Raw genomic sequence first — 25,964 nt, forward strand, 5'->3', positions numbered from 1 at the left:
AAATCTTAGCAAATGTGACATCACAGGCCTACTTCTAAGACCCGTGACAGTGGGGAGCCTCCAGTCTTCCTCGTAAAACTATTCTCATATGCAGATACATGAACAGCTGAGAGGCCCAACTCTCTGGACAAAGGCCCCCCAAATAGTTCTGAGATTTCATGCTCTGGGACAGAGATCTGCAAACAGTTCAGACTGCTCATCCTGGACGCCAACCCCGAACAGCTCTAATAGGTCACACCTGAGAACACAGATGCACTCCAGCTCAGAAATTCCAACTGTGGCCTTGGATGAATTAGGATCCCTAAGAGAAACAGCATTGCTCACAGCCAGTTCTACAGGGTTAACTTGTAACCTCCGTGGTTCCTGCATGACAGTGCAATCTGAAGGAATTCTGGGTGACAAACAGGAAGAGGCACACTGTGCTTTGGACAAACTGGCCCTTATTTAGTCCCATGCCTACCTCAGGAAAAGGTTCAGTGACCCAAGATTCTGGCAACTTCCCACATACACAAAAGCATGGAAATGATTAACTTGCAATGTCTGATCTCTGTGTTTCACAGTAATCTTTTGCCAGTATTCATGCTAGACTTCATGTATTTCCTAGGCAAAACTCATATTGCCTTCACTGCTACCTCCTCAGAGCAGTGTTCTCAGAGCTAACAGAGGAGCTGTGTCCCGGGCTATAGTCCCCAGGAGACCCCAAATCCAACCTAAACTCACAACTCTTCTGTTGTATGTGTTTCTTTAAGTGGACACTACTCTAGCTAATAGATCCCATTTACCTCAGTGGCTTCACACCCCTCCCCCAGAGCCTACAGTCTGCACCCTGGGACACAGAGCCCCACATCTTTGCCTTTGCGCTACTGAGTGCACATTTGCACTGAGTCTCTGTTCAGTCAACCCCAAGGGAGAGAGGCCTCCAGACTTGCAATTCCTACAGCCCGCAGTCACCAGCATGTCACCCTGAGGAAGGCAGGTTCATTCCAGGGGTGTGGTGTGCCTTAGAGCTGAGGGGTTCAGAAATTGATTTCCCATGTCTGGGTCCTGAGAATGGCCCTAACCCCACCCTGGTCAACTCTGGTCATGGTAACTTTGTATCCTGCCCCATGGGAGGTTCAAAGTGAATGCCAGATCCACAGAAGAAGCTCCAGGGACCTGGTCCTCTCTATCGCAGCACCCACTCTGAACTACTGAATTCTGCAGAGAGGAGACGGTTTCCTGTCACGGTGCCTATGACAACTTCCTTACATCCCTTTAATCACCTCTGTCATTTTCCAAAGTCCGTCTCCTGGGGAAGCTGCCTCAATTCCTCTCTCCCCAAATTCCCACCCCTCCCCTCCCCTTCCAACAGGCCTTAGGGGCCTCTTTAGCCCCTCCCCCAGCTCTACTCACAGGGCCTCACCCCATTTGTGTCCTCTCACCAAGCACCCACGCTACCTCAGAAGATTCCCTCAAGACCCTGCCTGCTCCCTGCATTCTGCAGGACACCTATCTCCTGCCCACACACAAGGTCTGTCATAAAGTCCCTGTGAGGACCGAACTGAAAAATCTGTTCAGGATCCAGATAAAATTCAGACCCTGACCAGGAGCCCGGGGAAGTTCCTGCGGGGCTGGAAGGAAAAGAAGAGGGTTTCCGAGAGGAGCATCTGGTCTCAGCGTCCTGCAGGGGTGAAAGGGTTTTCTTCAAGAGTCCTAGTGAAGATGAAGTGAAATGGCACCTTATAAGTGCTTATGCATACATGCCAAGTGTGTGCCAATTCTCCTGAGTCATGACTACCAGGCTGCTCTGTCCATGGCATTCTCCAGGCAAGAATACTGGAATGGGTTGCCATTTCCTCCTCTAGGGGATCTTGCCTATCCAGGGATCAAACCCCCATTTCCTGCATCTCCTGCACTGGCAGGTGAATACTTTACCACTGAGCCTCCTGGGTAGCCCCAACATTTGCTGAGAGGTAATCGAATATTGTGTTCTCACTACACACACACACACAGTCTAACATAAAACAAAACTAAAGGGACACACGGAAAGTTTAGGAGATGTCGGGTATGTCTATTACTTTGATTGTGGTGATAATAGTATCATTGTTTGCGTATGTCCAAACTCATCAAATTGTACACATTAAATATACAATTTGCTGTATATCAATTCTATTTCAATAAAGATGTTTAAAAAAGGACAGCAGAAAAATGTTCTCCCCAAAATTGATACTTACATAAAATAAGCACATTTCTTGAAAAATACTGATGAGCAAATTCACTCAAAAAGTAATGAAGATGAATACCTTTATATCTATTAAGTAAGTTCATGCATGTGCATGCTAAGTCACTTCCATCATGTCTGACTCTTTAGGATCCTATGCACCATAGCCCGCAAGGCTCTTCTGTCCCTGGGATTCTCCAGGTAAGAATACTGGAGTGGGTGGCCAGGGCCTCCTCCAGGGGATCTTTCTGACCCAGGGATTGAACCTGAGTCTCTCATGCATTGACAGGCAGCTTCTTCACCTCTAGCACGAGCTGGGATGTCCCAAGGAAGTTAATTCCTTTGTCTCATATTATGAGGCCATTGTTACCTGATAACACACAGCCATGTCATACTCCTTTTCCAGTTTTGAAGCAGTCACCTCTTCCATCTTTGATTCTAACTTGCTTCTTGACCTGCATACAGGTTTCTCAGGAGACAGGTCAAGCAGTCTGGTACTCCGCTCTGTTTCAGAATTTTCTACAGTTTGTTGTGATCCATGCAGTCAGAGGTCTTAGCGTAGTCAATGATGCAGAAGCCGATGTTTTTCTCGAATTCCCCTTGCTTTCTCCGTGATCTAAGGAATGTTGGCAATTTGACCTTTGGTTCCTCTGCCTCCTTGAAACCTAAGCTCTATATCTGGAAGTTCTTGGTTCAAGTACTATTGAAGCGTAGCTTGAAGGAGTTTTCTAAGCAGGAGGCTTCAGAAATTGGGGACAATTTAAGTGGAGAAGCTTAGGAAATTGGATGGTGTGAAGGAAGCCTGATAAGAGAGACAAGAAAAAGAAGCTCTACTTTCGTTGTTGCTAGCAAGGTGGACAGGGGCTAGATCATGCCTTCAAGTCCTTGTGTAGGAGGGTAGCACTATCTAGAAAGACACAGAAAGTTCTGCAACTGTAAGAGAAGAAGGGAGAGGGTGGGAAGAGGGAGACAGACACCCTGAGTGGATGTAAGAGACCAGTTAGAAGGGGCATTGAGAATTAAATGGAGCGAGGCTTTGGACTAGAGCAGATGTGGTGGACATGGGTAAAAGTAGACACATTAGGCGTTTACGAAGATGGACAGAACTCAGCAAGAATTTGGACTTGAAGTGAGGGAGAGAGAATCGTAAACATGGTTAAGACCAAGTTTGTGTGTTCTGTCATAAGAGTACGAAACTGTCATGGGAAATCCTAGAAGTTGTCCAGGTCTGGGAAGAATTCCAAAATACGATTTTTATGTTTTTGAGCTCATGGTCTAGATGGATACAATAACCAATATTTAAATACTTAAATGTTCCTTTTCCTTTCAAAAAAGTATTGAGGTATAATTTGTGTACAATAAAAGCCAACACTTTAAAGCATTACAGTTTGTAGAGTTTTGACAAATGTATACAGTGGTGTAAAAGCTACCACAATAAAAATGTAGAAAATGGCCCATTGTTCAAAAATGCTCCCTTGGGGTATTTGCCATCAGACTCCTTCTTACACTCCTATACCCTGGCAACCACAGATACATTTCTGTGTGAATAGTTGTGCCTTTTCCAGAAATCCATTGACATGAAACCATATAATATGTAGCCTTCTGTGTCTGGTTTCTCACAGTTTTTGCACGGTTGTGACACATCCTTGCTGTTGCATGCATTAGTAGTTCTTTATTATTATTACTGTGTAGTATTCCTTTGTACAGGTATACTCTTTTGCTTTTCTTTCATCTGTATACCAGTTATTGAATAGTTGGGTTGTTTCTACGTGTGGGTACTAGGAATACATGTGTGGAATATTTGAGTACAGGCCACTGTGTGAGCACGTTTTCATTTCTCTTGGGTAAAATTGTCTAGGAGTAGAATTGCTGGGTCATATAAGGCTTCCCAGGTGGCGCCAGTGGTAAAGAACCCACCTGCCAATGCAGGAGACTCAGGTAGGATCCCTGGGTCTGAAAGATCCCCTGGAGTAGGAAATGGCAACCCGCTCCAGTATTCTCATCTAGAAAATTCCATGGACAGGGATCCTGGCAGGTACAGTCCATGGGGCCCCAAAGAGTTGGATACAACTGAGCGACTGAACACACACGCACGCACACACACGCACACACACACACACGCACAAGTACATGGTGATTTACATACCTTAGACTCTAAACTGTGTCCTCTGTAGACAACATACAGTTGGATCTTGTTTTTATTTTTATTTATTGTTTTTGAATATTGAATTTTATTTTTTTAATATATATTTTTATATTACTGACCTTGTTTTTATTTTTAAACTGGTCTCTCAATGTCTGCCTTGTGGTCATATTGTTTTATCTATTCACATTTAATGTTGATACAGACTTACATCGGCCAATATATTTTTCTATCTCATGTCATTTTGTTCTATGGTCCAATGGCAACCCATTCCAGTACTCTTGCCTGGAAAATCCCATGGATGGAGGAGCCTGGTGGGCTACAGTCCATGGGGTCGTTAGGAGTCGGACACGACTGAGCGACTTCACTTTCACTTTTCATTTTCATGCATTGGAGAAGGAAATGGCAACCCACTCCAGTACTCTTGCCTGGAGAATCCCAGGGACGGAGGAGCCTGGTAGGCTGCCGTCTGTGTGGTCGCACAGAGCTGGACACGACTGAAGTGACTTAGCAGCAGCAGCATGTTACTGCTTTCTTTTGCATTAAATGGGTATTTTCTAGTGTAGCATTTTAAATTCTTTACTGATTTTTCCACTATTTTTAAGTTATTTCCTTAGCTATATGCTACCATAAACAACTTCAGTTCAGTTCAGTCGCTAAGTCCTGTCTGACTCTTTATGACCCTGTGGCATGCAGCACGGCAGGGCTCCCTGTCCATCACCAACTCCCGGAAGTTGCTCAAACTCATGTCCATCAAGTCAGTGAAAAAGCTACCCCACTAGCTTTGTTCATAGTGATGCTTCCTAAGGCCCACTGGACTTCACCCTCCAGGATGTCTGCCTCCAGGTGAGTGATCACACCATCGTGGTTATCTGGGTCATTAAGATCTTTTTTTTTTTTGTACAGTTCTTCTGTATATTCTAGCCACCTCTTCTTAATATCTTCTGCTTCTGTTAAGTCCATATCGTTTCTGTCCTTTATTGTACCCATATATGCATGAAATATTCCCTTGGTATCTCTAATTTTCTTGAAGATCTCTCTTTTCTTTCCCAGTCTATTGTTTTCCTGTATTTATTTGCAGTGATCACTGAGGAAGACTTTCTTATCTCTCCTTGCTGTTCCTTCAAACTCTGCATTCAGATGGGTATATCTCTCCTTTTCTAAAGTAAGGTGTTTATTACTAATGCCACTAATAAACATCTTACTGTATCACAATCAGCTTGAAATTTATACTAATCCTAATGAGATATAGAAACCCTACTCCTATATTGCTCTATTCCAATTTCCATCTTTTTCTTATGTTGTCACCAATAGTAGATCTATAAAGAGTACATCCCATTAATACACTCATTATTATTATATTGCTATAATTTTATGTCTATGAAAACCTGATATAAGGCAGAATATCAGGTATATGTTTACAACTTCTGTTCTATTAACCTTCTTTGTCATGGTTTCTGATACTTTGTATATGTTCGTGTGGATCTGACACCATCCTGTCTTGTTTCCTTAACTAATACAGCTTTGCTCGCAACCACCTCCTTTGTGCTGTTACTGCAAATATATTACATTCCATATGTTATTGGCCCAACAATAATTGGGCTTCCCTGGTGGCTCAAACAGTAAAGAATCTGCCTGCAATGCAGGAGACTCGTGTTCAACCCTTGGTCAGGAAGATTCCCTGGAGAAGGGAATGGCTAACCACTGCAGTATTCTTGCCTGGAAAATCCCATGGACAGAGGAGCCTACAGAGGCGGGCTACAGTAATGTGGTTGCCAAGAGTGAGACACGACTGAGCAACTACCACATTCACAACAATAATTTATGTGATATTGTTTTAGACAGTTGCTTTTTAAATACAGGAAGAAAGGCATGAAATGTGAACTCATAAAGTACTTTTGTTTACATAATTACCTTTACCTGTGCTCTTTGTTTTTTCACATGGATTCTAATTAACATCTGAATTCACTTATTGCAGCCTGAACAACTTCCTTTAGTTTTTTTCTAGTAAGCCAGTTCTACCAACAAATTCACTGAGGTTTTTTTTTTTTTTTTTTGTAACTTGGGAATGCGTTTATTTTGCTTTCATTTCTATTTTTTAAATCAGTTTATTGTGGTATGTTTGACATGTAAACAGCTGTGTACACACCTGTGAATTCACCACCAGCTTCAATATACAAAACTCAACTGTATTTCTATACTAGTGGTGAATACTCCTAATAAGTAAGAAAATTCCAGTTAGAATAAAAAGAACAGTATACTTAGGAGTTAATTTAACAAAGGAGGTGTAAGATTTGTACACTGAAAATGCCAAAACACAGTTGAAAGAAATGAATGAAAATAGAAACAAATGGTCACTGACTATGAATGGGCACTAGAGTTTCGCCTAGAAATTTGCTGTCATTGTACACACATCTCTGAGCATGTGGGAATATTTTCCTAAGGCACTTTCACAGCAGGGAGACTGCTGGATCAAAGACTTCCTTGCCTAAGCAGACATCTCTATAGAGTGCCTACTATGTGCATGTGCCTGACACTGTTCTAAATGCCAAGGAGGCATCACAGAATAGGACTAACACATGTCCCTCTTTCAAGAAGGCAAATGCTGCTGAGGGTGAGGGCAGGACAGAATGTGAATTCTGATGGGAGCTGCCACAGACCCCTGCAAAGGTATTTTACCAGTTCACACTGGCCTCAGTGGGGCAGGGGAGTGAATGTGCCTTTACTGGCATCTTGGCACCATTTGTAGGGTGGGAAGTCTAGGCAAGAGGCTGGACTCCTTATGTCCAGTTCCCTAGAAGAGCTTCAAGTCCACAACTAGGAATGATCCATGTAGGGATTTCAGGGGACGTGAACACCCTAGGTGTCTATACCCTAGCTTGTGACATCACAAAGTGTATTTGACAAAGCACGGGAGGTATCTGCCCCATCGGTGGCTCTGCGGCCTGAGTGTGCCATCTCTGACCTGGAGATAAGTCTGTGAGCCAGGGATTGAGGGTGCTGAAACCTTGAGGGGTTTAGTATGTCTTGGGCTGTGAACTTTGGGGTTTGTAGGATGCGGGGTACCATGGTCTGAGGTCTCTTTGTGGTGGCTGCATGGAACATTGTGAAAGAGTTGTATTCCTTCACCATACCAGTGCTCTGTGCAGTTGGTGTGGTTGTGTCCTATGGTGTGAGCTGTGTGATTGCAACTTCTGTGTCCAGGGTGTGAGGTCTCTGAACTCTCAGGTTTCTCCATGGCAGCTTATGAAGTTGCTAAAATGCATGTCGGCCTGTATTCAAGTTTCATCTCAGCTGATTTCATGTGTCTTACCTCACTTATCGAGTCTCCAGGAGTTTCAGTTTGGTGGATTGTTTGGTGTTGGGTGTTCAGTGCAGTGAGGTCTGCTAGCTGCTGTTTCCTTGGTCCGTATCTGGCCGAGTGTATCATTGAAATTTGGGTTTTGTGACCCATAGTGTGAGGTCCCTGGGGTATGTGTGAGTCTGGATCCAGGCTCTGATGCTGCACAGCTGGTGGGAGACCAGGGTCCCAGAGGGAGTTGCTCTGTCTTTGGTCCTGTGCTGCAGGGACTGAAACCCTGAGCCACTTGGGCATTTATGTCTCAATTGAGATACTTTGTCACTTGCCAGGCTTCAGACATGAGGTGTTTGTGACCTCCTGATGTCTCCATCTGACAGCTGTCTAGAGAGAAAGTGAGAGGTTGATCGATCTGAATTGACTGTGAAGTCGTCCACTGCTGCTTCCATTAACCAGGCTTCCTTGTCTAGACCATTGAGGTATGGGGCTGCCTTCCTTGAGGCCCTCCGTGGGGGCCAGTTTCTTGCTACTGTTTTCAAGGTCTCGCTCAGGCACAGTGGTGGAAATGCCATTGTGGAGGATGAGTTTTTTTCTGTGACTCTGAGAAAATGCAGCAGGGACACCCTGCTGTTTCCTAATATATCCTCTGTGTGACATAAAGCTGCCCCTCTCTCCATCTTAACTTATTCCCAAACCTGCAGAACATCATCACCTCCACACCAAAGCTGTCAGCTTGGAGCCCCACTGTACACCCAGCCCTGGGAAACCTTCCTTGTCATTGACGTGTCTGCTTTCTTCAAACCTGCCTCTGCTTCTGAGCCCTGCTCTCTGTTGAGGCCCCTTGGCTCAGCTGTCTGGTGGCCTGAAGTCTGGGGAAGCCTTCCAACTTGAGATGGGCAGGGGAACTGGAGGTCACACCCCAAGGGGAAAACGACAAGGCCATTCTAACTTTTCCCAACATTTCCTGTCATTCCAAAATGTAAACGAATGCCTGTTAGCCTCTCCTTTGCAAAAGTAATTGAAGTCTTCCTGTAGTTGTGTGTCAGGCAGGAGTGCATTGAACACACTGGGAACAAGTCACCTGAATGTTGGGGGTGGGTGCATGGGTGATCAGTCCTGTCTGCCTCTCTGTGACACCATGGTCTTCAGCCTGCTGGGCTCTTCTGTCCATGGGATTTTCCAGGCAAGAATACAGGAGTGGGTTACCATTGCCTCTCCCTGGGAATCTTCTCAATCCAGGGATCTAACCCGTGTCGTCCTGTCTCCTACATTGGCAGGCACTGTGCCACCTGGGAAGCGCTTTTGGCGCTGGGAGCAGGCAGGGAGTGTGTGGAAAACTTCCTCTTGCTTTTTGAAATAGAAAGCTTGACAAGTGAGAATAAGACAGGGGGGAAAACAACTACTACACCTGCTGAAAGTGAAAGTCGCTCAGTCGTGTCTGACTCTTTGTGACCCCATGGTCTATAGAGTCCATGGAATTCTCCAGGCTAGAATACTGGAGTGGGTAGCCTTTCCCTTCTCCAGTGGATCTTCCCAACCTGGGGATCAAACCCCAGTTTCTGCATTACAGGCGGATTCTTTACCAGCTGAGCTATCAGGGATTGAAACATTTCACATTGTTGTTGTTCAGTAGCTCAGTTATATCCAACTCTTTACAACCTCATGGACTGCACCAACCCAGCTTCCCCATCCCTCACTATATCCCGGAGTTCGCTCAAACCCATGTCCATTGAGGCAGTGATTTCATCCAACCATTTCATCCTCTGTCACCCCCTTCTCCTCCTGCCCTCAATCTTCCCCAGCGTCAGGGACTTTTCCACTGAGTCAACCCTTCGCATCAGGTAGCCAAAGTGTTGCTGCTTCAGCTTCAGCATCAGTCCTTCCAATGAATATTCAGGACTGATTTACTTTACGATTGACTGGTTTGATCTCCTTGCAGTCCAAGAGACTCTCAAGAGTCTTCTCCAACACCACAGTTCCGAAGCATCAATTCTTCAGCACTCAGCTTTCTTTATAGTCCAAGTCTCACATCCATACATGACTACTAGAGAGATGATAGCTTTGACTAGATGGACCTTTGGTGGCAAAGTAATGTCTCTGCTTTTTCATCTGCTGTCTAGTTTGATCATAGCTTTTCTTCCAAGAAACAAGCCTCTTTTATTATCATGGCTGTAGTCACCATCTGCAGTGATTTCGGAGCCCAAGAGGATAAAGTCTCTCATTGTTTCCATTGTTTCCCCATCTAATTGCCATGAAGTGACGGGGCCAGATGTCATGATGTTAGTTTTCTGAATGTTGAGTTTTAAGCCTACTTTTTCACTCTCCTCTTTCCCTTTCATCAAGAGGCTTTTTAGTTCCTCTTCACTTTCTGCCATAATGGTGGTGTCATCTGCATATCTGAGGTTATTGATATTTCTCCAGGCAATCTTGATTCCAGCTTGTGCTTATTCCAGGCCACCGTTTCTCATGATATACTCTGCGTATAAGTTAAATTAGCAGGGTGATGATAAAGAACCTTGATGGACTTATTTCCCTCTTTTGAACCAGTCTACTCTTCCCTGTTCATTTCTAACTGCTACTTCTTGACCTGCATACAGATTTCTCAGGAGGCAGGTAAGGTGGTCTGGTAGTCCCATCTATTTAAGAATTTTCCACAGTTTGTTGTGATCCGCAGAGTCAAAGGATTTGGTGTAGTCAATAAAGCACAAGTAGATATTTTTTCTGGAATTCTCTTGCCTTTTCAATGATCCAATGGATGTTCGCAATTTGATCTCTGATTCCTCTGCCTTTTCTAAATCCAGCTTGAACACCTGGAAGTTTACAGTTCACTTAGTGTTGAAGCCTTGCTTGGAGAATTTTGAGCATTATTTTACTAGCGTGTGAGATGAGTGCAATTGTGGGATAGTTTGAGTACTCTTTGGCATAGCCTTTCTTTGGGATTGGAATGAAAACTGACCTTTTCCAGTCCTATGGCCACTGCTGAGTTTTCCAAATGTGCTGGCATATTGAGTGCAGCACTTTCACAGCATCATCTTTTAGTGTTTGAAATAGCTCAACTGGAATTTCATCACATCCACTAGCTTTCTTTGTAGTGATGCTTCCTAAGGCCCACTTGACTTCGCATTCCAGGATGTCTGGCTCTAGGTGAGTGATCACACCGTCATGGTTATCTGGGTCATGAAGATCTTTTTTGTATAGTTCTTCTGTGTATTGTAGCCACATCTTCTTAATATCTTCTGCTTCTGTTAGCTCCGTACCATTTCTGTCCTTTATTATGCCCACATATACACGAAATGTTCCCTTGGTATCACAAATTTTCTTGAAGAGACCTCTAGTTTTTCCCATTCTATTGTTTTCCTCTATTTCTTTGCACTGGTCACTGAGGAAGGCTTTCTTATCTCTTCTTGCTATTCTTTGCAACTCTGCATTGAAATGGTTATATCTTTCCTTTTCTCCTTTGCCTTTAGCTTCTCTTCTTTTCTCAGCTATTTGTAAGGCCTCCTCAGACAACCATTTTGCCTTTTTCCATTCCTTTTTCTTCGTGAACGTCTCGATCACTGCCTCCCGTACAATGTCACGTACCTCTGTCCATAGTTCTTCAGGCACTCTGTCTATCAGATCTAATCCCTTGGATCTATTTGTCACTTCCACTGTATATTTGTAAGGGATTTGGTTTAGATTGTACCTGAATGTTCTAATGGATTTCCTTACTGTCTTCAATTTAAGTCTGAATTTTGCAATATGGTGCTCATGATCTGAGCCACAGTCATCTCCTGATCTTGTTTTTGCTGACTGTTTAGAGCTTCTCCATCTTTTGCTGGAAAGAATGTAATCAATCTGATTTCATTATTGACCATCTGGTGATGTCCATGTGTAGACTCTTCTCTTGTGTTGCTGGAAGAGGGTGCTTGCTATGACCACTGCGTTCTCTTGGCAAAACTCTGTTAGTCTTTGCCCTGCTTCATTTTGTACCCCAAGGCCAAAGTTGCCTGCTACTCCAGGTATCTCTCAACTTCCTACTTTTGCATTCCAGTCCCCTATGGTGAAAAAGACATCCTTTGGGGGTGTTAGTTCTAGAAGGTCTCGTAGGTCTTCATAGAACCATTCAACTTCAGCATCCCTGGTTGGGGCAAAGACTCGGGTTACTGTGATATTGAATGGTTTGCCTTGGAAACAAACAGAGATCATTCTGTCGTTTTTGAGATTGCACCCAAGTACTGCATTTCAGGCTGTTTTGTTGACTATGAGGGCTACTCCATTTCTTCGAAGGGATTCTTGCCCACAGTAGAAGATACAATGGTCATCTGAATTAAATTCGCCCATTCCAGTCCATTTTAGTTCACTGATTCCTAAAATGTCAATGTTCACTCTTGCCATGTCCTGTTTGACCACTTTCAATTTGTCTTGATTCATGGACCTAACATTCCAGGTTCCTATGCAATATTGTTCTTTACAGCATCAGACTTTACTTCCATCAGCAGTCACACCCAGAACTGGGCGTTGTGTTTGCTTTGGCTCTGTCTCTTCATTCTTTCTGGTGTTATTTCTCCACTCTTCTCTAGTAGCATATTGGGCACCTACCGACCTGGGGAGTTCATCTTTCAATGTCATATCTTTTTGCCTTTTCATACTGTTTATGGGGTTCTCAAGGCAAGAATACTGAAGTGGTGTGCCAGCACCTTCTCCAGTGGAGCACGTTTTGTCAGAACTCTCCACCATGACCTGTCCATCTTGGGTGGCCCTACGCAGCCTGGCTCATAATTTCACCGAGTTAGACAAGGCTCTGGTCCATGTGATGAGTTTGATTAGAAGTGCTTAGGACACTGCAACTCAGAAGAATGATTACCTAAAACTCAGAGACGCACCCCAGGATGCCAGCTGACTCCTTGAGTGACCTCACTAAAGCAGCCACTGACTGGGGATGTGTCAGTGAGAAAGGGGATTCCCCTCCATCCAGATTTGAGGCCTGGGTCGCCAAGATAGCAGCCTCCCTATCTGTGTCAAAGGCTGAGGTTGGTCACCTTGGCCGTGGTGGACGTTTTGTCCTTCCATACGCAGGACTTGCATTGTTGCCAAATGGAAGTCTCTCCCCTGTAGTACCTCCCACCTCCTGTGGTGGTGCCTCCCACCTCTGCAGGCACAATGGAGTGTTCCAGTCTCACACCTCATCTTCCAGCACCCCCAGGAGGTGAGACCCCCATGGGGAGCCATTTTTCACTCACTCTTGTTGGTCCTGGCTGGGACCCGACTATTTACATTTCTGCTGCTGCTGCTGCTGCTAAGTCATTTCAGTCATGTCCGACTCTGTGTGACCCCATGGATGGCAGCCCACCAGGCTCCCCCGTCCCTGGGATTCTCCAAGCAAGAACACTGGAGTGGGTTGCCATTTCCTTCTCCAACGCATGAAAGTGAAAAGTGAAAGTGAAGTCGCTCAGTCGTGTCTGACACTCAGCGACCCCATGGACTGCAGCCTTCCAGGTTCCTCAGTCCATGGGATTTTCCAGGCAAGCGTACTGGAGTGGGGTGCCATTGCCTTCTCCATTTGCATTTCTAACCCTGCTCGATCTCCCTCCTACACAACTGGTGAACTCCATGATGAGCAATGGTCTACGTTTAGACCTTTAAACTCTAACAAGCTTTCCTCTTGTTAACTGTAACAGAGTGTCTGCTCCAAGAATGATGTGAGGAGGGAGTCAACAAGCTTTACTTCTCCTGCACCACTGATGCACAGCATTGTGGCAGCATCTATCAGGGTGAAAAATCGTTATAAATCCTTGTCTTGTCTCAGAGGGAACTTGTTCAGGTCATGTTGTAAATATTTGAGGGAGGGAAAGCAAAAGCATTTTGAAGCCCAAAGTGGGGCCTCTTCTGTGTGAGTGTGTGTGTGTGTGCACTTTCAATACAGAGAAACGTGTTTGAAAGGAACAGGGAGGCACCAATAACTAACCCCTGTGGTAGGCCCTGGAAGCAGAGACTGTGGAGTGTGATGACCTGTGTAGTCCGTGTACTGATACACTAATGAAATCTTTCTCCAGCCCCGTACTCATGTAATATTTGAGTAACCAAAGGGACTACGACAGGGCTGTCTGCTGTCACCCTGTTTGTTTAATCTATACGCTGAGTACATCATGAAAAATGCCGAGCTGGATGAGTTACAAGCTGGAATCCTGATAGGCAGGAGAAACATCAACAACCTCAGATATGCAGATGATATAACACTAATGGCAGAAAGCAAAGAGGAACTAAGGAGCCTCTTGATGAGGGTGAAGGAGGAGAGTGAAAGAGCCGGCTTAAAACTAAATATTAAAAAAACTAAGATCATGGCATCTGGCCCCATGACTTCATGGCAAATAGAGGGAGAAAGGTGGAAGTTGTGACAGATGTCCCCATCTTGGCCTCTAAAATCACTGCAGAAGGTGACTGCAGCCATGAAATCAGAAGACATTTGCTTCCTGGCAGGAAAGCTCTGAGAAGCTTAGTGTGTTAAAAGCAGAGACATTACTCTGCCGACAAAGGTCCATATAGTCAAGGCTATGGTCTTCCCAGCAATCATGTATGGTTGTGACAGCTGGACCGTAAAGAAGGCAGAGTGCTGAAGAATTGATGCCTTCAAAGTTTGGTTCTGGAGAAGACTCCTGAGAGTCCCTTGGATAGCAAGGAGATCAAGCCAGTCAATCTTAAGGGAAATCAACCCTGAATACTCATTGGAAGGACTGATGTTGAAGCTGAAACTCCAGTATTTTGGTCGTCCTATGTGAACAGCTGACTCACTGGAAAACTCTCTGATGCTGGGAAGGATTGAGAGCAGAAGGAGAAGAGGGCATCAGAGGATGAGATGGCTGGATGGCGTCACCGATGCAATGCACATGAACTTGGGCAAACTTTGGGAGATGGTGAGGGACAGAGAGGCCTGGTGTGCTGTAGTCCATGGAGTCGCAAAGAGTTGGAAACAACTGAGCAACTGAGTATATTGTAGAATTCCTGGAACACAGGTTAACAGAATGTGAAGCTGGGTGGAGATAGGGAGGACCACAGAGAGAGAAAGAGAAAGAGACAGCACAGGATCGAGCACTACAGATATTTGCACAGGGTTCTCTGGGAGTCAAAATGGCTGTCTGGGGAGGCCTTACAAATAGCTGTGAAAAGAAGAGAAGTGAAAAGCAAAGGAGAAAAGGAAAGATACAAACATCTGAATTCAGAGTTCCAAAGAATAGCAAGAAGAGATAAGAAAGCCTTCTTCAGCAATCAATGCAAAGAAATAGAGGAAAACAACAGAATGGGAAAGACTAGAGATCTCTTCAAGAAAATCAGAGATACCAAAGGAACATTTCATGCAAAGATGGGCTCGATAAAGGACAGAAATGGTATGGACCTAACAGAAGGAGAAGATATTAAGAAGAGATGGCAAGAATACACAGAAGAACTGTACAAAAAAGATCTTCACGACCCAGATAATCACGATGGTGTGGTCACTGACCTAGAGCCAGACATCCTGGAATGTGAAGTCAAGTAGGCCTTAGAAAGCATCACTACGAACAAAGCTAGTGGAGGTGATAGAATTCCAGTTGAGCTATTCCAAATCCTGAAAGATGATGTTGTGAAAGTGCTGCACTCAATATGCCAGCAAATTTGGAAAACTCAGCAGTGGCCACAGGACTGGAAAAGGTCAGTTTTCATTCCAATCCCAAAGAAAGGCAATGCCAAAGAATGCTCAAACTATTGCACAATTGCACTCATCTCACACACTAGTAAAGTAATGCTCAAAATTCTCCAAGCCAGGCTTCAGCAATATGTGAACCGTGAACTTCCTGATGTTCAAGCTGCTTTTAGAAAAGGCAGAGGAACCAGAGATCAAATTGCCAACATCCGCTGGATCATGGAAAAAGCGAGAGAGTTCCAGAAAAACATCTATTTCTGCTTTATTGACTATGCCAAAGCCTTTGACTGTGTGGATCACAATAAACTGTGGAAAATTCTGAAAGAGATGGGAATACCAGACCACCTGACCTGCCTCTTGAGAAATTTGTATGCAGGTCAGGAAGCAACAGTTAGAACTGGACATGGAACAACAGACTGGTTCCAAATAGGAAAAGGAGTACATCAAGGCTGTATATTGTCACCCTGCTTATTTAACTTATATGCAGAGTACATCATGAGAAACGCTGGGCTGGAAGAAGCACAAGCTGGAACCAAGATTGCCAGGAGAAGTATCAATAACCTCAGATATGCAGATGACACCACCCTTATGGCAGAAAGTGAAGAGGAACTAAAAAGCCTCTTGATGAAAGTGAAAGAGAGGAGAGAAAAAGTTGGCTTAAAGCTCAACATTCAGAAAACGAAGATCATGGCATCTGGTCCCATCACTTCATGGGAAATAGATGGGGAAACAGTGGAAACAGTGTCAGACTTTATTTTTTTGGGCTCCAAAATCACTGCAGATTTTGATTGCAGCCATGGAATTAAAAGACGCTTACTCCTTGGAAGGAAAGTTATGACCAACCTAGATAACATATTCAAAAGCAGAGATATTCCTTTGCCAACAAAGGTCCGTCTAGTCAAGGCTATGGTTTTTCCTGTGGTCATATATGGATGTGAGAGTTGGACTGTGAAGAAAGCTGAGCACCGAAGAATTGATGCTTTTGAACTGTGGTGTTGGAGAAGACTCTTGAAAGTTCCTTGGACTGCAAGGAGATCCCACCAGTCCATCCTAAAGGAGACCAGTCCTGGGTGTTCATTGGAAGGACTGATGCTGAGGCTGAAACTCCAATACTTTAGCCACCTCATGCGAAGAGTTGACTCATTGGAAAAGACCCTGAGCTGGGAGGGATTGGGGACAGGAGGAGAAGGGGACGACTGAGGATGAGATGGCTGGATGGCATCACCGACTCAATGCACAGGAGTTTGCGTGAACTCTGGGAGTTGATGATGGACAGGGAGACCTGGTGTGCTGCGATTCGTGGTGTATCAAAGAGTTCGACACAACTGAGTGACTGAACTGCAGTGAACTGAAGGCTCTTATGTAAGAAATGGGTATAACATCAATTGAAGGCATATTGTAAGAAGTATAAAATGCATATTGTAAACTCTAGAGCCACCCTAGAAAGAATTTTTTGGCTATACATGCAGCTCATGGGATCTTAGTTCCCTGGCTAGGGACAGGACCTGGGGCCATGGCAATGAAAGCACCGAATCCTAATCATTGGACCACCAGGGAATTCCCTAGAAAGATTTTTAATAAGATGTATATCTAGAAAGCCAATAGTAGCAATAAAATGGACTAATAAAGAAATAACCAATCTAAATGAAGAAAAGAAATGGGAAACTTGTCACTAAAAAATATACATGATATAAAGAAAAGCACATTCAGATAGTAGATTTAAAACTGAACGATTTACCCACTAATTGAAAGTTGCGCACACACGTCAATTGTAAGACCTACTTTGGGGGACTCCCCTGGTTGTCCAGTGGTTCAGGATCTGCTTTTCAATGCAGGGGACACAGATTTGATCCTTGGTCTGGCAAGTACGCCCTTGTGCCGCAGCAAGAGAAGCCCACACACTGCAACTAGAGAGAAGCCTGAGTGCAGCAGCAAAGATCAATGAAGCCAGATAAATAAAGACCTTACATTATGTATGGTAAAAAAAAAATAATCTCACCTTAAATAATTTATAATTAATTATTACAGCTAATAATTTAAAAATTATTATACCTAATAATAAAAAATTATTATAGCTAATAATTTAAAATTAAATGTGTGGAAATACTTATACCTCCAAATCCCAAATCAAATGAAATCTGGAGAGGCTGAATTAACATCATAAAAGTATACTTCAGAATGAAGATTTTTTGCGGAAGATAAAGGGCAGTACATAATGATAGAGAATTCAATTCACTGAGGAGACATAATAGTCAGGAATGTGTATGCAATTTCAGAATACAGGAGCCAAAATCTGATAGAATGGAAAGGAGAAACAGACAATCCACAGTTGTAGTTGAAGACTTTCACTTTTCACATTCAGCCATTAATACAGTAAGTGAGCAACACAATGAAAAAATATATAGAAGACTTGAACAATACTATTAACCGACTTGACCTAATTGATATTTATAGAACGTGCCCAGTCCCAGTTGTGTCCAACTGTTTGAGACCCCATGGACGGTAGTGTCCATGGAATTTTTCAGGGAAGAATACTGGAGCAAGTTGCCATTTCTTACTTCAGGGGACTTCCCAGACCCAGAGATTGATCCCATGTCTCTTGCCTCTCTTGCGTTGGCAGGCAGATTCTTTACCACTGCGCCACCTGGGAAACCCATTTATTGAGCAACAGAAACTAAATACATATTCTTCTGAAGTGAATATGGAAGTTCAACCAAATACGCCAGTTAAAAACCTTACTAAGTTCAAAAGGACTGAAATCACACAAAATATATTTCCTGACCAAAAAATAATTAAAATAAAGATTAACCATGGAAAGTGACCTAGAAAATCACAAACTGCTTGTAAATTGAACAAAACTTCAAATTAATGCAAGGATCAAAGGAGAAATAGAAAATACAATATATCAAAATTATGAGGTGATGCCAAAGTTTCACAGAGGGATATTTATAGTATTAAATGTTTGTATTAAAAAAGGGAAAAGGCCAATTATCATTCAAAGATCAATAATCTTCTTTAAGAAACTAGAATACAACAAAATTTAACCCAAATCCAGCAAAAAAAAAAAAAAAAAAAGAATAACAAACATCTTGGCAGAAATCAATTAAATAGAAACCAGAAAATCAGTAGTACCAAAAAATTCAGTTGAAACCAGTGGCTGATACTGTGAATAGATTAATATGATAATAAACCTATAGCCTGATTGATTAAAAAAGAGAGAGACAAAGAAGGAAGAGTGACACTAATTACCAACTTCAGTAATACCATAGGAGACAGCAGTACAGAGCTCTCAGATATTAAATGCACAATGAAGGAAGATTTTAAAAAAAAGGTTATTCAAAATTTTTTGCATGGTTGGTCGTATTGGACTCTTTGTGACCCTGTGGACTATAGCCCACCAGGCTCCTCTCTCCATGGGATTTTCCAGGCAAAAATACTGGAATGGGTTGCCATTTCCTCTTCCAGGGGATCTCCTGATCCAGGAATCGAACCTGAGTCTCTTATGTCTCCTGAATTGGCAGGTGGTTCTTTACCACTGAGCCATCTGGGAAGACCCAAAATTTGTTGAATGTAAATCTAAAAGTGGGTTCTCACTACACAAACACACACACACACACACACACACACACACATACACACACTTTAACAAGAAAAGAAACAAAGAAAGGGACAAAAAGAAATTTTAGGATGTGTTGGATATGTCTATTACCTTGATTCTGGTGATGATATTATCATTGTGTGCATATGCCCAAACTCATCAAATTGTACACAGTAAATATATACCATTTGTTGTATATCAATTATGCTTCAATAAACTATTTAAGAAAGGAGAGCAGAAAAATGTTATCCAAAAAATTGATACTTGGATAAAATGAGAACATTTCTTGAAAAATACTGACTAACCAAGGTCACTCAAAAATAAATAAGGATGAATAACTTTATTAAGGAAGTTAATGTGCACGCATTGCTTCCGTCATGTCTGACTCTTTGCGTTTCTATGGACTATAGGCCTCCAGGCTCCTCGGTCCATGGGATTCTTCAGGCAAGAATAGTGGAGTGGGTTGCCAGGCCCTCCTTCAGGAGATCTACCTGTCCCAGGGATTGAGCCTGCGTCTCTTACCTCTCTTGCATTGGCAGGCAGGTTCTTTACCGCTAGTGCAACCTGGGAAGCCCCAAAGAAGATAATTCTTCTGCTTCATTTTATGAGGCCATTGTTACCCTGATACCAAACCAAACCAAAAAAGACAACACAAGAAAAAACCACAGACCAATATTTTTATGAATACAGACACAAAGATTCTTAGTAAAATACTGCTGCTGCTGCTGCTGCTAAGTCTCTTCAGTCGTGTCCGACACTGTGCGACCCCATAGACAGCAGCCCACTAGGCTCCTCTGTCCCTGGGATTCTCCAGGCAAGAAAACTAGAGTGGGTTGCCATTTCCTTCTCCAATGCATGAAAGTGAAAAGTGAAAGTGAATTCGCTCAGTCATGTCGGACTCCTAGTGGCCTCATGGACTGCAGCCTACCAGGCTCCTCCATCCATGGGATTTTCCAGGCAAGAGTACTGGAGTGGGGTGCCATTGCCTTCTCCGAGTAAAATACTAGTAAACCAAATTATATACCATGAGGAAGTAGGATTTATCCCAGGAATGCAACTTTGATTTAATATTAAGACTGAAATAAGTTAATCAGTCATCATCATCATCAGTTCAGTCGCTCAGTCGTGTCCATCTCTTTGCGACCCCATGAACCGCAGCACTCCAGGCCTCCCTATCCATCACCTAGTCCCGGAGTCCACTCAAACCCAAGGCCGTTGTGTCGATGATGCCATCCAACCATCTCATCCTCTGTTGTCCCCCTCTCCTCCTGCCCTCAATCTTTCCCAGCATCAGGGTCTTTTGCAATGAGTCAACTCTCTGCATCAGGTGGCCAAAGTATTGGAGTTTCAGCTTCAGCATCAGTCCCTCCAATGAACACCCAGGAATGACCTCCTTTAGGATGGACTGGTGGGATCTCCTTGCAGTCCCAGGGACTCTCAAGAGTCTTCTCCAACACCACAGTTCAAAAGCATCAATTCTTCGACACTCAGCTTTCTTTATAGTCCAGCTCGCACATCCATACATTAATGCACCACATCAACAGAATAAAAGACAAAAACCACATTAGCATCTCAGTACCTACATGAATAGCATTGGACAAAATTCAGGGTCCCTTCAAGACAAACAGACTCAAACTAGAAGTAAAAGGCAACAGTTTCAACCTGATATAAAACATCTCTGAAAAACTCACAGCTATCATCGTACTTAATGATAAAAGGCAGAAGTACTGACTTCCCCTGAAAATCAGGAACAATACAAAGATATCATCTCTTACCACTTCTATTCCACATTGTTCTGGAGCTTCTGGACAGGGTAATTAAGCAAGGGAAAGAAATAAAATGAATTTACATTGGAAAAGATGTAAAACTTTTCAATTTGCAGATGACATAATCTTGTGTATAGAAAATCCTTAAGAATCACCCTCTCCCCACAGAAACTATTAGACCCAATACAGGGGCTCAACAGGTTTACAGAATACAAGGTCATATACAAAGAGCAGATATATTTCTATACACAGTCAAGACTTGTACAATAAAAACTACAAAACACTGCTGGGTGAAATTAAAGACAGTCTAGGTAAGTGGAAAGGCATCTCACATTTATGGATTGGAAGACTTACTATTGTGTTAAGATGGCAGTACTCCCCTAATAGAACCCCATCAAAATTCAAACTCTTCTTTCCCCCCAGAAATCAACAAACTGATCCTAGAATTGTAAGAATTGAAAGGGTCCTGGGATAGCCAAAACAGTGTGAAGAAAGAACAAGTACTTACACTTCCCAACTACAAAACCCACTTCAAAGCCAAAATAATCAAGACATTATATATGGTGTTATAGCCACGCGTTCCAGGAAACAAACTCACTCAGAAGGACAATACAGATAGTGGAGTGCAGTTTATTACACCAGCGCACCCAAGGCAGAGTCTCCTCTTGGTGGAGGACCCAGACCAGTTTTTGCAAAAACCTTGTATACCCTAAAGTGTATGTGCCCAAACCCACTTCCCCAAATTCCCTGAAATTAGTCTGAACAAAGGAAAAGAAAGATATAATCAAAGTTAACCCGTGATTCATATGCCTTAAGCCTAGGTAGTTAACAGTGGACAATTATCAATAGGCCTGTGGTCATACCCCAATAAGCATAATAGAACTTATGATTCTCTTCAGTTACACAGATAATTAGGGTATTCTTTTAGGTGATGGGGAGTCTAGGTATGAGCCCTGGGGCTCTTCCACCCAGGGGCTCTGGTTTTCCAGTTGGTATGTCGTTTCCATAGATACTGAGCATATAGCTCAAAGTCCACAGTCCAGCCCAAGATGGAGTCCTGCTTTCAAGACGGAGCCGGTTCTGTCTGTTTCCTCCTTCAATGGTAGTGACATAAGGATTGTATATAGACAGATACCAGAATAGAATGGAGATGCAAGAAACAAAACCATATGTCTGTGGTCAATTGATTATTGTGAGGGGTGCAGAGGCCATTCAATGGCAAAGAATAATGTTTCAACAAATGGTCTTGGGATAACTGGATGTTCACAACCAAAAGAATCAGTTTATACTTATACCTCACACTGTATATAACTAACTAAAAATTGATCAAAAACCTAAATATAAGAGCTAAAACTATAAAGCACTCAGAGGAAAACAGAGATGTAAATGTTACTGTTGGATTAGGCAATGATTTCCTAGATATGCTACAAAAGCACAAGCACCAAAAGAAACAAAAACAGGCAATTTGGAATCATCAAAATGAAAACTTTTTTTTTTTTTTGGCATTGCATGGGATCTGTACTCCTCTAAGAGTCTGATCCGTATATTCATTTTCTTTTTTTTTTCCCCAAGAAGCACATTATTTTATTTACAGAAGCACATTATTTATTTACATTATTTTATTTTTATTTAAATTTTAAATATTTATTTAAATATTTATTTAAAAATTAAAACTTTTATCCTTAAAAGGACACTATCAAAAAAGTGAAACTTTCTGGGCACCTACTGGATACTGGCAAGGAGCCTTGAATCCCAGGCAGACCAGAAGAACACCCAAACAACCCTATATGGTGTGGGGAAGAGTGAAACGAGGGGGAAGGACATGTGCAGGCTAGGTGGGATCAGTGCTCCTGAGGTGCAGCTAGGGGAGGACAAGTTCCCACACCTGGAGAGGCACTCTTACCTCGAGGGGATCTGTGGGGATGGGGAAGGACCTTTGGGGTTATGGAGGAATGCACCTGGTGTTTCTGCCCCCACTCCCCCCATTCAACCTCCAGGAACCTGCTGAGGCCTGGGGCTTACTCCTCTGTACTCTGAAACTGGAGGCACTCTGGGGCCCCCTCCAGGCCACACTCAGCATAGGCCACACCCCTGCCTAAGCCCACCCTGCCTGAGCTCCACCACACCTAAGCCCTGCCCTTACAGCAAAGGTTTCTTCTACCTTTTTAAAAATTTCCCTATTTTGCTAGTGTAGCTGTGTCTTACCTTCCAGTGATTGTTTCGTTTATATGTTTAATTTTTCTAATTTATCTGTTAGTTTTCTTATTTATTTTATTTTTTATTATTTGTCATTGTCTTCCACATTTCTTTTCTTTTCCTTTATTTCCTGGTGTGCCATACAGGATCTTGATTCATGGGCTTGAGCTCCTGTGGTGGGAGGACCAAGTCCAAACTGCTGGATTAATAGAGACACTCAGACCTCACGGAATACTATTTGGAGTGAGGTCTCCTGGAGGGCCACATCTAAACACCTGGTCCTGGCCCTACTTAACTGCCTGCAAACTCCAGTGCTAAAATTCTCAGGCCAATCAATCAGCGAGAGAAGAACACAGTTCCGCCTAACAAAAACAATGATATGACAAAAAATATGTTACAGACAAAAGAGCAAGGTAAAAAAACCTAAAAGACCACATAAATGAAGAGGAAATAGGGAAACTACCTGGAAAATAATTTAGAGTAAGGATATTAAAGATGATCCAAAATCTTGAAAATACAATGGAGGCATGGATTTAAAAAAATACAAGAAATGTTTGACAAAGATTTAGAAGAAATAAGGCACAAACAAATAAAGTTGAAAACACAATAACTGAAATGAAAAATACACTAGAAGAAATCAATATGAGACTCACTGAGCAGGAGAACAAATAAGTGAGTTGGAAGACAGAATGGTGGAAATAACTGCTGAAGAGCAGAATAAAGAAAAAAGAATGAAAAAAACACAATATCTATTTTTGTCATGACTGTCTTTCTGAGACACATTCTCCACTAAGGGTAACCTGGGACTACCTATCACCACAGGTTGTGGATGCATAAGAACGACTGCACTGGAAGGAAAAAAATATAGCCTTCAAGCCCCTTTCTCATCCTCCAGAGACCCTGCGGTTCTAGGACTCTACCTCAATGGCAGGAAAACTGCAACCTGCACTGCACAGGCCCAACTCAGTGAGCATGCGCAGTGTGTGGGTGTGCATCCGTTGCTGCGCATGCGCCTTGGTGCGCATACGCCTTCCTGAGCGTTCTGTGAGGAGCGTTGGGCCTGAGACGGGTCTGTTTATTCAGTCCCGGTTCTTTCTCACTACTTGAGACTCACCAGGTAGGTTCACAGGTCTGTCCTGTCTGGAGTTTAAGTGTGTGTGCGTGTGAGGGGGAGCCAGCGAGTTTCGCGCGGGTTGGGCAGTGCGATCTAGGGCCGTTGAGGAGGAAGGCCCTCAAGGTAGTCATCTTTCTCCTCACAAGTGTCGCGACGCCATAGTTCTTGCCTTGATGGCGGGAGAGGAAGGGCAGTGGGCAGAGGAGGGCAGGGGGTAGGATGATGGTTGGGGGAGACTTGGGGGTGCTATTTGAGATATTTAGTTCATTGGGGCCCTGGAACTGACGACAGAGCACAGAATCTGGGGCCGGCAGTGGGACCTGGGCAGGGGTTGGGGTGGGCGATTAAGGAAAGGCCTAGAAACCGGACCGCAGTGGGGTTGTGACTGTATTGCGGGTTTTGTGGTAAGGTGCCAAGAGAGAAGTGGACCGGTTGCTCTGTATGCAGCCTCACCTCAGCCCCAGACACTGAGAAAATCGCCATAGTCAGGCTGTAAAGACTGAGCCTTTCTTCGTGTTCCAACTGAATTCCAAGGGAGTTGGGGAAAATAGGTCTGGTGAATAGGAGTGTGACATGAGCAATAGTCCTGAGCTTTTGAATTCCTAGGAGTATTTCACTAAAGATCTTCATGATGGAGAAGTCTGTTGTGAAATCAAACGTCCTCACAAAAATTCAGCCTTCTTGTGTACCTTAAGGTGATTTCTCTGCCAGCTTCACAAAGACACAAATGGCTTTGCAAGCGACTGTATTTGGTGTAATTGAAATGCATGTACACTCATACTTAACCAGAGTTTTCTTTTGAAAGTATTTTCACATTAAAAAAAAAAAAGTCAACATAAGGTCATAAAAGTGATCAAATATAGCTGTACTCTTAAATACATTTTCTAAATCACAATATTCTGCTTTCAGGGAGAAATATGAGTGGGCAAGTGGCATCAACATTGGGACCTACAAAGCAAGATTGCTCCCAGGTGGATGAACCTGTGGTTGTGAGTAACCTTACCATTTGATGTTTTCTATTAGCACAAGTTTATTTTTGAGAAAATCATGTTAAGTAGTACACATGTGGTGATAAAGGTCTTCCATGCTGATAAAGGGTGATACTTTGTCTTAGGAAGGAACATTGATCCAGATATATTATAGTCCAGTGTTGCCTGGATGATTATACTGTTAAATTCCCTGGAAATGTGCCCAGTGACTCCCTCCTCCTGCTTATTAACAACAGGCTGCATACTTCCATCCCAACATAGATTTAAGTAACTTCCAAAGTCTTCCTGGGTAACTCTTATGGGAGCTGACTTCTCTGTGGGAAGAGTAACTTTATTAAAAGTAAGTACATAGAATTGTGTTGGGAAAATGTTGTTAGGTTTACTTATGCTCAGATATATCTATGTATTATGTATATTTATGCTATTAGATGTATTAACAACAAAAGTTTTTCTTTGCATTCACTCTCTCCTAGGACCAGCAGCCCAGTGTTGAGCAGCCTCAACAAGAGAAACCGCCAGCTGAGAGTCAGGATATCACACCTAGAAAGGAGGAAGTACATGGAGAGGATCCAGTGAATCGTGATGAAGAAGAGGAGAAGGATCCCTTTGAAGGTAAAGTGTATCTGTGCGTCATGCCTTAAGACATAACCAGTAAGAAGAGGAAAGGAAACATTAGAAAAGGACTTCAGACAGTTCCTAAAAACCTGAGGAGAGTATAGTTTGCAGGTCAGTGTGGTCGCTCAAATTTTCCCTTGTTTTCAAGACAAAGAGAAGGGGGCAACTAAGTTGTCTGAGGACAACCCTGGAAAAGGAAAATGGTAATAACATTCGGGAAATTCTGCTTTCCTTTTTCTCCAGCAAAACATTCCCGGAATAATGCTCCTGAGGTTCTTATTCATCACATTTTTAGCATACTAACCTAAGGCTTTTAATTCATAACACCGAGGGAATGAAGATCATCATTGCCTTGTTTATATTGTATGCTTTACAGCTGAATTGATGC

General features: G+C 43.1%; 1 protein-coding gene across 1 annotated transcript in view; it reads left to right on the forward strand.

Moving 5' to 3' along the window:
- LOC139181441 (P antigen family member 1-like) overlaps positions 1 to 25,964 on the forward strand; it is a 181,053-nt gene that overhangs the window by 151,482 nt on the left and 3,607 nt on the right. Inside the window, exons 5-6 of the mRNA XM_070784899.1 lie at positions 24,882 to 24,961; positions 25,435 to 25,573. Coding sequence (XP_070641000.1) covers positions 24,882 to 24,961; positions 25,435 to 25,573 — 219 coding nt within the window. The remainder of the gene's footprint in view (positions 1 to 24,881; positions 24,962 to 25,434; positions 25,574 to 25,964) is intronic.

Source organism: Bos indicus, chromosome X (genome assembly GCF_029378745.1).
Source record: "Bos indicus isolate NIAB-ARS_2022 breed Sahiwal x Tharparkar chromosome X, NIAB-ARS_B.indTharparkar_mat_pri_1.0, whole genome shotgun sequence".
In the NCBI taxonomy this organism is placed as follows: domain Eukaryota; kingdom Metazoa; phylum Chordata; class Mammalia; order Artiodactyla; family Bovidae; genus Bos; species Bos indicus.